At 39.6% G+C, this 12676-nt stretch overlaps 1 protein-coding gene across 2 annotated transcripts in view; it reads right to left on the bottom strand.

Annotated features, from left to right (window-relative positions):
* Positions 1-2005: 2005 nt before the first annotated feature.
* osbpl3b (oxysterol binding protein-like 3b) overlaps positions 2006-12676 on the bottom strand; it is an 81584-nt gene continuing 70913 nt past the window's right edge. For both annotated transcript variants that reach the window (XM_079894646.1, XM_079894647.1), the window contains 5 exons: positions 5335-5479; positions 3448-3592; positions 3121-3247; positions 2445-2567; positions 2006-2268 (listed from right to left, as the gene is read on the bottom strand). In XM_079894646.1, the coding sequence (XP_079750772.1) occupies positions 2172-2268; positions 2445-2567; positions 3121-3247; positions 3448-3592; positions 5335-5479 (637 nt within the window). In that variant the 3' untranslated portion in view covers positions 2006-2171. The remainder of the gene's footprint in view (positions 2269-2444; positions 2568-3120; positions 3248-3447; positions 3593-5334; positions 5480-12676) is intronic.

Genomic DNA, 12676 nt, shown 5'->3' with positions numbered 1-12676 from the left:
GTCCAAGTGATCTGAAGGCGCGGGCGCTTCCTATTGTGTGACGTGTACGCAGACTGGTGCATAGATATATATAATAGATGTAGCCTTGGCTACGGCAGTTCATTGGAACAAGGTGACATCTAGTGTATATATCTATGCACCAGTCTGCGTACACGTCACACAGCAGGAAGCGCGCGCACCCTCAGATCACTTGGACGTGGCTGTGTACAAAAGGTAAAAACGATATAAATACTGTTCGTTTTCTCACACAAACTGCTCGTTTCGTGTCTTAGGCCATCAATGTGTACTTATGATGGGGAATTGTTTAATTTGGACGACGGGGAATTGTTTTAATTTGGACTCTGTGCATGCTCTTTGAGACAGTGACCACAGACCTGCATTAAATGACTGACAGACAAGAACTGTTTGACCTAAAAATATCAAAATTGAAACTACTGCGGAAAAAAAGACACCTACATCTTGGATGCCCTTGAGGTAAGCTAAAACATACCAAAATTTAATTTCAAAGTGAACTATCCCTTTAAATGAGAAGTGTTCTGTTTGAATTGAAAAACACTGAATTCAATTATTGTCCAGTCATTTTATGAAAAAAACTAGGACAAACTGCAACAGAAGCAAACTCAGAGGCAGTAGACATACATTTCTCTCGTTGTTTAGTTTTCTTAACTTTATATCTCAGTGCTATTCTGCAGAACTGGGGATTCCCTCAATACATCATTCTCCAGGATTCCCCTGATTTAATGACTTAAATTATCCAAGTTGATTGTACTTAAAAATTTAAGGCAGTAACTTTTTTATTACAGCGCAGGTTTGGTCTACAAAAAAATAAGGTTTATCTATTATTTATTTAATTGGATTCTCTTAATCTAATTATAGGATTAGCACCACTATAAAAAAAAAAAAAAAAAAAAAAAAACCCACAAGACTGCAATGAAAACTGCAGAAAAGAAAAATCGCCTTTTTAACTCAATGACTCATAATTCCCAGTGTTGCATAATGACAGCACAAAATACTTTGTGGGTCATTAGGGTTTTTCCTCAACCACTATAAAAGCCATTAAAAAAGGGATCTACACAAGCTACAGCTCAGGAACGACATTTTCATGCAAACTGATTCATAGCAGTATGCTTATACTTATGCTGTGACAGAAATAAAAACCCCAGATCACACAATCTGAAACTTCAGTTCCCCAGATTCATTGCCTCAGCCAAAAAACGCCCTGCAAATGCCTGCACTGTCTCAATCTGAAATAAAAACAACAAAGAACAATCTTTTAAATGAGACTTTATTGAAGGACAGAGGAAACGCTGCAGCGATCAACACGCAAGTACCCCAGTCCCCCAACGTTTTTTCGTCATAGTGCGTAGTGAAATGAACACAGGTTACAGGTCAAACTGTGTGGAAGAAGCTTTAAAACACTGCCAGGCTCAAGTTGTGATGGTAATGTTGAGTACTATTGAGCCATCTGTCAGTCTTGTGAATAAGTTAAGATGAATATAAATATTTCTGAGAAACACCTCAAACATTTTGTTCATTCAAGAGTCTCAGAATAAAAGGCATCATAAAATTACAATACTTTGTTACGATACATTGGTTTTGAATAAAAGTTCTAGCAAAGTATATGTATACAATTTAATATAAGGCATTATATGTATTATATTCATAGTTAACAAACATCATAAATTCCTCAACAATTTCATTTTAAGAGGTAGACGACGCAGTTTTGTTCGGACAACATCCTATACTTTTTTTTTGTAACGTTTTAGGCTGCGGTCATCTGCAGTACTATATTTAGCCACAAGAGACCACAATCCAACAGTTTTTCTCTTGGTTTCTTGTGCTACGTATTGTGCACATCAACTAAAATAAAATATGAACTGGGCCAAGATTGCATATTTCTCATACTTACAAGGGATCCATTTGCATAAATGAAACCATACATAAATGTAAGCATAGTAAGGCAACTGAACTGCTGGGACATTAAATAATGAATATTAAGGAATGATTTGAAATGGTCAGATTGTAATTCTGCGGCCATCAGTCTCTCACAGCTTTCTCATAGTCTCTACCTCACTTTAAAAGGTGTTTGTTGTCTCTTGAAGCTGTAATGTTGGCCAGAACAGATAAGAGCAGGCAACGGTGAGCACAGATGTATGTTGGCTTCCTCTGAGTTACCAGAGGACTGGACAGTCAAGGTTAGTGAATCCAGGGGCTTTCCTTAAGTCCCAGTAAGTGTTGTTGCTCACCCAGGTGTCATCTTTGGACTTCCTGTTGGTGATAAAGCAGAAATCAGCTATAACAACTTGGATTTGGACCCCGCACACTTTGGCCATGCATAACTCCCTTTGGAGTGGATTTTGTGCTTTGCAGACCTTTTTCATGCTCAAACAGCAACAGTAAAACAGTAAAAAAAAAAGACAGTAAGAAGGATAGTTAGTTCATACTGGAAGAATCGAGGTTGATGCGTTATTTGGTTCTCTTCCAGGACTTTGCGTCTCTCTCGCTGCAGCTGTTCGATCCTCTGCTTCTGCACCTCTGCAGATTCAACGTTCCCTTCCTCCAATAACCTGCATGCGCACATAAACAGTCTCATGTGAAATCCATTTACCCTTGCATAAACAGAGTGATGCAGTGATGTCATCGTCTGGTGTCCCTAACGGTTTAGTATGGTCCCGGATGTGACACATTTAACTCCAACCATGGATTTCAAAATTACTGGTAGTTTGGTGCAACGTTTTCTATCAGTAGAATATCGTTTCAAATCAGTATGCGAGTTGCAAATCTATAAATATTCCAATGTCAATAAATTGTCTCATGAATATTAATTTGATCATACTCATGAGTGTCCACTCATAACTTAATGAATATTAAAATGTAGGGCTTCCAATGTTAATGCACTAACTGGTATCATTTAAAAATGTTTAGTAGCATTACATTTCTCAGCACAGTCCAGTGTTATTGCTATAGTGGCATTTTCAAGTTCAAGTTTTGTAATATATTTTGTATGAAAGTATTTTATTTTAGTTTAGTTATGTTAGTGTTTATTTTCACTTGACTGAACTAAAATGTTTTCATATAACCTTTCATTGGAAGCCAAACAATATGAATATAGGTTTTTACCTCTGGTCGAGTCGTAGTCTGGTGTCCGTGGGTGGAAGATGTGGTTTGGTAAGAGGGTCGAGCTCATTGAGCTCCATAGCAAACTTAGTGAAACCATAGTACTGCTCATAATCAGGAGGCATGGGATCTGTACACAAACATAAAAGCAGATGATAAATAGTTTTTATTTCAATACATTCTGAAATATTAAGCAAATGAATCAATAACTACTAAACACTAGTAACTATATTGTCTGTGGAATACATCAGCTAGCAGGCAACAGAAAATTGGAGCACATCAACTGGGGCAGACTGTGTGTATGTGTGTGTGTGTGTGTGTGTTTCCTACTCGTCCTCCAGATGCAGGTAGCAGAGGGTGGGCTGCCGCAGTACATGCCCTCGTGCCATTTCCCAAACAGCTTATGGACGACTTTTCCTTTGTGGTCTGTGATAGCTCCCTCCACCTCGTTCATGGTGGAGTTCCAGTACTTCGCCTGCAAAGGACATAGATATGTTTGAGCAGAGCACCTCTGAACAAAGAAGTGTGTACATATTTAGATGAGACCACCTGGGTCAACGATGCTGATACTGAACAAATGAGTGAAAATACCGAATCAATTCACCATTAAGGTCTTGCTAATGTGGCATTATAAAGAACTGTGACATTTAACAGTAACTGCTGCAATCAGGTCAGATGAAGGAGATTTCCAGCAGATGTCATACTTGAGTCAGACAGTGAATTTAACTAATCTCATAGGGGATGAACCATGAATAATTATCTGACTTATGCAGAATCTCATTCTGTCCTGTTTCTTGTTTGATCCTGCTCTCCTTTGCCCTAATTGATCTTTTCTGTCTTTCCTTCACCCCTCAGCAAAGCCTAAGCCGTTGTCCTTGAAGCCTGCTGGAAGTCTTTGAAGTCCTCAGCGTCTGAGTTGTGTTATCTTAACTGTGCCACACAGATCCCTCATTAGATGCTAAAGAATGTGGCGCTCTCTGAAAGGCCAGAAAGAGATGACCGACATGTTTTAAGTCCTACAAGTGTGGAGGATGTCAGACTGTCAAACATGGCAGGGCAGAATAACAACTGATCCAATTCTATGGCAATTCAGACTTTATAACTCACAATTCAGAATTTATAGCTCTAAATTCTGAGAAAGTCAGAATTGCAATTATAAACGCAATTCTGACTTTATTTAAATCTAAACTAAGAATTACAAGAAGAAAGTCAGAATTGTGAGATATACACTTGCAATTATAATGTGCAATTCCGACCATTTTTTTGCAAATGCAAGTTTATATCTCAAAGTTTATAACTTTTTTCCTCACAGTTCTGAGTTTATATCTCACAATCCTGAGTTTATATCTATATCTAAAAAAAGTCAGAATTACGAGTTATAAACTTGGAATTGCAGGACATAAAGTTAGAATTGTGATTTGCATTAAAAATAGTCAGAATTGACTATATGTATTTATATCTTGCATTTTTTTTTTCTCAGAATTGGGAGATATAAACTTGCAATTGCGAGTTATAATGTCCTTACAACACATACCCGAACCGCGAACACACAAAGAGCGGCACGTTTCAAATTGTGCGCAATCTCTGAACTAATTCCTCTTTCACGTCTCCATGCACTTGGATGGACACATACAAGTTTTTTCTTGTTATTTGTCAAAATACCCGTCTCGGCAAGTATTCTCGTAAACAGTTAGTTATGTCTTAAGTGAACGTAAAGAGTTGCAAAAGAAATCGAATGTGTATCATTATACTGGATACGTGCATGACGTCTTAAAGTGACAGCACCCTATAAATACCTGGTATTGTCTGTCATTAATGTTAATCAAACAACAAAACACAGCTTTAACAAAGATTAGTCTATATTAAATTTATACAGTCAACATAGTGTTATTTTATATTTAATTATTACATTTATGTACCCAAAATGAATACAACAGTTAGACCGTACTTTATTTGTAACTTTGTTATATTGTATTTTTCTATGCTTGTAATTAGAGTATTTGTTCTTTTTACTGACTGTTCACATGCCTTTAAAAATGTTTTAACTTAATAAGTTAGACTAGTAGTTGGCTTTGATATCGGAGTACTTAAAGTGAGCTTTAAGCAATAAATGGAAAGCCTTTGAACCACTACCTACCATATAATGCAGTGTGGAGAAACCTTAAAATATCAGAAAATAAAACATTTCAGAATAGATGGGATGGAGAGGCAGCTGACCTTGATGAAGGTGACTTTACACTGGCATTTCTCACTGTTGTAGTTTTTGATGGAGATTTCACCATAGTGCTCGATCCAGCGCTGCCCACTTAGAATGTTGTGGATACATGATGTCACCTTATTCCATTCATAATGATCCCCAAAGCTGCAGGAGAGAGTGACGTGTGAGTGTGTGTCTACTGTAAATTCATAATTAGCCTGGTTATTAGTGTTAGTTTAAATTAGTGTTTAGGATAATATTAAAATAGTCAAATAGTGGATTTTAAGCAAACATAATTGCTGTGCATTAAATTGATCAAAAATGACAGTAAAGACATTTATAATATAACAAATATTTCTATTTCAAATAAATGCTCTTCTTCTGTACTTTCTCTGTACCAAAGAATCCTGAAAAAAAGTATCATATTTTCCACAAAATGATTAAGCAGCACAACTGTTTTTGTCACATGTAGCCTGTTTTGGTTTAGTTTTCTCTGTACTGTTTCCGTTTTGCCTGCCAGATTTGAGTGTTAGTTATGGTGGTTCTTAATTAGTTAACACCTGTTCTGTTTCAGGTAATCATCCGCTTTTTATTGAGGCCCTCAGTTTCCTGTGTTCCATTGTCCGGTCTCCGGTGTTCGCTATTCTAAAGCTATCTCCTGAGTTTTAGTCAGTGTATTATGATAACGACTGTGTTTTTGTTATTACTCCTTCGTCATGCACATTCTTTACACCCACGCCTGACAGAAGACCGGACCCATTCAATATGGATTTACCAGCGGTCCAACTGCTCTGTATGGACCAGGAGCAGCAGTCCCTCAGGGTCCACACTTGAAAATTTCAACATCTGCTACACAAACTTTCCTGACCGCTCCTTGCGCACTTTCTAGCTCACAAGTCTGAATGTGGAAACGAAAGCATGCCTATCCAAAAGCGGCCAACACTATCTGCCTAGCAGAGGATTCCAGCCCCACTCAGAGCCAGAGACAATCCAGCCATCACCCTCATGCACAGACATGAAGCCAGAGCCCACTGCAGACGGAGGGCTTGATTCTGCCATGATTCACAAGCCAGAGCCTGAAATGAGGACTGAGCCAACCATCGCCCTGGAGCCCGAGCCCCACTGTGAGTCTGATGAGGTGTGTGAGCCGGCAACAGCATGTGTCATCATGGGACAGCTAGTGGAGTTGGAGGAAAAGGAGGAAGACCATGCCCACACTCCCACTTCTGAGCTGAAGCTGATATTTTATGACTTAGAAGAGGATGCTTACCTTAACCTCCCATCCCGATGTTCCGCCCAGCCCGATGTCTCCTGTGTCTCCAGAGTTCCTGGCCAGCCTCAAGACCTCTTCTTCGAAAGTCAGCCAGTCCGTTAGCCCTGCCTCCATTTTTTCCCTTCAGCCCCTCGGCTTCTCCTATAACACCACCAAAACCAAGGATTTGCCTTGAATCTGCAGGTCTCCAGTGTCGCCCAGGCAAGTGGATCCCCCGGCTCCGCCTCTAGCCACTGATCCACTCTCCCTCCCTTGGCTCCACCAGATACCATTGTCCTTGCAGCTCCACCGGGCTCCCTCGTCCCTCCAGCTCCGCCTTGGTCAGACGTCAACCTGCCTCCTCCACGAACTTACGAACTGTCCGCTGTGCCCCGTCTCTCCACTCCTTTGGCTCCATCTGGCTCTGCCTTCTCTTCAGCTCAACCTCAGTGCTCAGACACCCTAGCTAAACCACGGAAGCTCGTCGCTGCAGCTCCGCCTTGCCTCCAGGACCATCGGTGTTGCCCAGTCCCATCTGTTCTCCATCTGAGCCTAGGGCTCCACTTCCATCGGCCTAGTCTCCGTCAGTCGTCCCCCTGGTCGGTGTCGTCAGCCAAGTCTTCACCATGGCTTCTCCTTCCCTCGACTCCACCGTGGGACATCGTCCTGGCTGTCCTCTGGGTTCCGGCCTCACTACTTCTGCTCCTGGATCTGCTCCTCCCACCGTCATCGCCGCCTTGGTTTTTCCCACCGTCACCTTCCCCTGTTTCCTGTCCTTCGCCTGCTCCACGTCCTTGGACTTGGACAGCCACCACCTTGGACTGTTATGGCACAAGGACGCGCCTTCCAGGAGGGGGGTGTAATGTCACGTGTAGCCTGTTTTGGTTCTTTTTACCTCACAGTTCTGAGTTTAGGCTATATCTCGCAATTATGAGTTTACATCTATATATAAAAAAAATCAGAATTACGAGTTATAAACTTGGAACTGCAGGACATAAATTCAGAATTGTGAGATATAAACTCACATTTGTGTGTAAAAGAGTCTATATCTGATTTGAGAGTTAGTTTCCATGGTTCTTAATTAGTTAAAACCTGCTCTGTTTCAGTTAATCACCCCTGTGTATTTTAAGTCCTCAGTTTCCAGTGTTCCATTGTCTGTTCTCGTCTAAGTTTACATGGTTGTGTTCGCTATTCTGCAGCTATTTCCTGAGTTTTAGTTTGTGTTAAAGACTTGTTTTTGTTCTTACACCTTCGTTGTGCACATCCTCTACACCCACGCCTGACAGTTTTCAACAGTGACAATAATAATAAATGTTTCTTGAACACCAAATAAATAATATTTGACAATATTTTTTTTTTTTTTATCAAATAATTGCAGTCTTGGTTAGCATAAGAAACTATTTTCTATTTTTAAGTGTAGGAATTGAGAACGAATCAGACAGCAATGACTCCCTCAAACTAACCAAGAAGCAGAATTCCGAGATAGTCCGAGCCAACACTCAGGTCTCTAATTCAGAAGACCGTGTCATTTTGTGCATCAGCTAGTCTAGCTAAGCAGGTTTAAGACAATGCACGCTTGTAAGAGATGATCACAGCTAAAGGAAGAACGTTGTCAACTTTAGGCAGTTTAACAAGACAAATGGGTTTCAGAGATGGCAAATCTTGAGTGTCACGAGGAAAACCATGAGTTTACGCCAAAGGGGGGTTTAATTCCCAAGACTTAAAACAGACCTTCTTCTTAAGACCCCTTGGTAACCTCTGGAACGCAGGACTGAAATCACCTCTAAAATCCACAGAGATTGCCTTTACATATCAAAATGCATCAGATCATTCCAAAACAAGGCTAGACAGACTTATAATCAAATGTCATTTCATTGCATAATGTCTGTAACTCACACTTTTGAATATCACTTTGTTATCGCTCATTGTTTATGTCTTTTTGATAACTATTTATTAATAGTTCATAGACAGCATGGAGTGCTCGGTATCAGCATGAATGGTTTTCCTTTCTCAAATTGTGGTATAAATCAAATCGATCTAAAATGTATCATATTTGTATTATAGAAATCATGTCTAAATTATCCCCTGCTAAAGCGGGAAATTTAAGAGACCATGTGACTAATAAGATGACAACTGTAATATATGTGAGAGGAGGAAAAACCTGCACCAAAGATGATACCTAATTAGACAGAACTCCTCCAAACTGTTGGACAAACATCTGAGTTTAAAAACTCAGTACACAAACAAAGCATTAGGTGCGATCAGGTCAGATTTGGGAGACCTGTAAAATGGGTTAAGACTGCGGCAAGCCATCTAACTACTCTCATCTCAATTCTTTTTTTTTCTTTACTTAGTTACTTTCCTTTTTCTGTTGAGTCTCACTTTGTACGTTTTCGTCAACGACTATATAGTCTTTACTCGTCTCAAATTTCAAACTTAAGCCACGAGACTCCACTTCCATTCATCCGCCAACACACCAACATGATTGGCCTCCCAAGACGTCACTCCAGAACTGACAAGACCTGGGTCAAAAAACCTGGGAAATCCCTTACAGAAAGGATGCCACAGAAGGGAATCCCCATCAAAGACACAAACAACAAAAGCAAGTAACACCTCCAGATCCTAGACTGATAGAAGGGTTAAATTAATGATTGATGGTTCATTCAGGTCATATCTTATAAAGTGCATATATTGCTAGAAACTTGGGATTTCCTCATTTTACTCTTAAAACATATTCTTTCCTTGCTTTCTTTCTTTCGGCATGTGTGAATGTGTGTGTGAGTGTGTTTATGTGTTAGATATTAGTTTTTTATGTGTCTGAATAGTCAATAAAGTCTTGCTTGTATTTAAAGAGAAGTGTCTTGTGTTATGTGCTTAAGAATTTAAGGTCTTAAACTGCTGATCTTGTAACCATGCTAACAAAGAGTCACTATACTTTTCACTATAGTTTGGATATTAATATCCGCTACAGAGTTGATAGTAACGGCCCGTTCTATTGAGCGCTGGACGGATCATTTGTTCGGCCGTAAAATAAGTGATTCTTTCAAAATTCCTTATAAATTAATTAATAATTCCCTTTGAGCTTAAGTTTCCTTTACATAAGGAATAATGTACATTCATGTTGACCACTGACTCTTATTATATGGCTACTGATTTTTATTTGTAAGAAGAAAGAGACCTTGGAGTGATACGAGAGAGTGATATTTAAGAAATCAGATCCCTGCGACAACAAATGTCAATTATACAGTTTAGAAGTTATTACTCAAAAATATAAGAACACAGAATGCAATGATCGACTAATCAGAATGAAGTATTTCAGAGAGCCGTGCAATATATCACCTTTATACGGCTTTAAGTACTTGCGAGAGACAAATTTCTAAAACAATACAAAGGTAAATCACCAAAACTATAACACTTCACTACCATTTCTAACTTTTACATTATGAGCTGAATTGGGCGGACAACACTGAGCTATTCATAGAATCAGAGGATCTGTAAAACCTGTAGAACAGTGAAAGCAACGCAACCCACTCATCACTAACAGTCCGTCATCATATGTCATTACAATGTGTGCAGCTGAATAACTAGCTGCTGTTGTCACTGACAACTTCAACACCTCGCTGCCCCAGTCTGCTGTTTCCAGGAAAGATAAAAGCTCCATTGCTTAGGGAGAATGAGGACACTGACAACATCAACCACAGCTGCTGCTATAATTTGGACAGTGCCATCATTCAAGACACCAATTATTACCCAGACTACAATCTGTTCTCACCTCAATGGTCTACATAGCCCAAAGCTCCAAAGCCCATTCACACCAAGAAAGATAACTCTAAGGATAACTATATTAGTGTCCACACCAGTGGATGAAATTGTTCTGTAAGTGATTCCAGTGATATCGTTTCTCTGTGTTGTTATCGTTATAGATTCAGGTCGTAGCTAGGGGCTGGCCGTGGACACCATTGACCTAAGCTTGGCCACCCCGCTCACAATCGCTGTTTCTCTTTTTTTCTTGACAAGAATTGAGTTTAAACATAGAACCGTCTGTTTATGACTACAACAAATGGGAGACTTTTTAGACACACACTCTAACTTCGCCTCAGTGCCAGGCACAAGTCAAACGACCGCGGAAAAGGTACAGGTGCCGAGGGAGCTTGAGTAGATCAACAGTGAACGGCGAACAGTAGATATACAAGATTGTGAAAGAGTTATTACAACATGATTAAATAAGTTAAGCATTCAATTTTTTAGTTGCAAGTTTTTTAAAGTCTAACTCAATGAAGAGTTTATTGATTATATCAAATTAAATGAAGGTTGACTCATGAAGGTTGACGGCTTTTTATATTTTTCTAAAAACAGTTTACTCGAGTGCCTTGAATTGTTGACTAATCTTTGAACTATGTAGTCATCTGCATGTCTCATCCATGAGGATGCAATAATGGAGAGCAAGCTATTGGGAGTTTTGAGAACCAGAACCATTTGGCTGTGCAAGTTGAACTTTAGCTATAGTGTGAACTTCTTTTCTAATAATATGCCTGGAGATGAGGAATAACACAAAAACTGTCTCAATTACAATTAAGCTGTAGGCACTAAAACATTTTGATATAGAAATAATGAAGATTTCTGTGCCACCCAAGACTGGTTGTATATTTTTAGAACTACTTTATTGTTATAGTTATCGTTCTTGGTGTAATTATCTGGTGTTATCTGTCCTGTAACATGCATTTGGAACTGTCAATTAATCTGATAATAACATATATTTATTCTGCTAATTACATTTACAATCAACACTTGTTTTATTGCATCATCATATATGTACAGTATGATCATCATGTATGAGAGAAAATCAGTCTGTGAGTGTTTAATTTTCCCAGTATATTTTAGTGCGGTTCTTTGTTGCTAGGAAACTTTGTTTTCTTTACTGTGTTTTACTCTGGTAAAATGCGCGCCCACGTGGCATTTGTTTGTGTCCGCTTGGCTAAATAGTAGGGCGTGGCCAAAGCCAGTTAAAGTAATTATTCTACCCATCTGCTAGTACTTGTTAGAAGAAGCAGTCGAACAACAGGAGAGAACATCAGTCTGAGAGTGTTTACTTTTCACAGTAGATTTTAGCGCGGTTCTTTGTTACTAGGAAACTTTGTTTTCTTTACTGTGTTTTACTCTGGTAAAACGCATGCCCACGTGGCATTTGTTTGTGTGTCGTGACTTTTGAGTTTCCCATGGCTAAATAGTAGGGCGTGGCCTGCAGTATTCAATAACGAGGTATTAGGCGTGTATAAAATAGGTTAGTGCACCGCAGCAGCCCTCATCGTGTGAAGACCAAAGAGTGTAAAGACCAACGACTCTACCTGTGCGACTCCACCGAGCAAGGACACCGACAAAGCACTTGAGTATCAATTTCTTGTTGTTTATTTAATTCTCTTGTTGTTTCCTTTCTCTTCTACACAACTTTTCATCTGATCTTTCTGTTTGTGAGCTCTCTTACACTGTGTTTTCAAATCCCTATTATTACTAACATACGTAAATCAAATTTCACACGTCGGAGGCAGTTCAATCCTAACAACCTGCGTACCTTTCCGGTGTCTTCTAGTACTATATTCTCTTTTCCTATTGGTCTCTGGAATTGCCAGTCCCCTGTAAACAAAGCTGATTTCATTACATCTATTTCTATTCATTCAGGTCTCCGCCTACTGGCCCTGACTGAGACCTGGATCAGACCAGAGGACACTGCCACACCGGCTGCCCTCTCCACTAACTTCACTTTCTCACACACCCCTCGCATGACTGGTAGGGGTGGAGGTACTGGTCTGCTCATCTCAAACGATTGTAAATTTGATCCTTTACCACCTCTGTGTGACAACAGCTCATTTGAATCACATTCAAGTACCATCACTAGCCCTATTAAAATCCATTTTGTAGTTGTATATCGTCTCCCAGGTAAGCTTGGCAGCTTCTTGGAGGAGCTTGATGTGCTACTCTCATCCTTCCCTGAGGATGGTACTCCTCTCATAGTTCCTGGAGACTTCAACATCCACCTAGAAAAACCTCAGGCTGCTGATTTCCACACTCTGCTTAATCATTCGACCTCAAATGAGTATCTACTGCGGCTACTC

The sequence above is a fragment of the Squalius cephalus genome (assembly GCF_949319135.1).
Source record: "Squalius cephalus genome assembly, chromosome: 15".
NCBI lineage: Eukaryota > Metazoa > Chordata > Actinopteri > Cypriniformes > Leuciscidae > Squalius > Squalius cephalus.
Note: the sequence above shows the minus strand (reverse complement) of the source record. Positions and strands in the feature narration are given on the sequence as shown.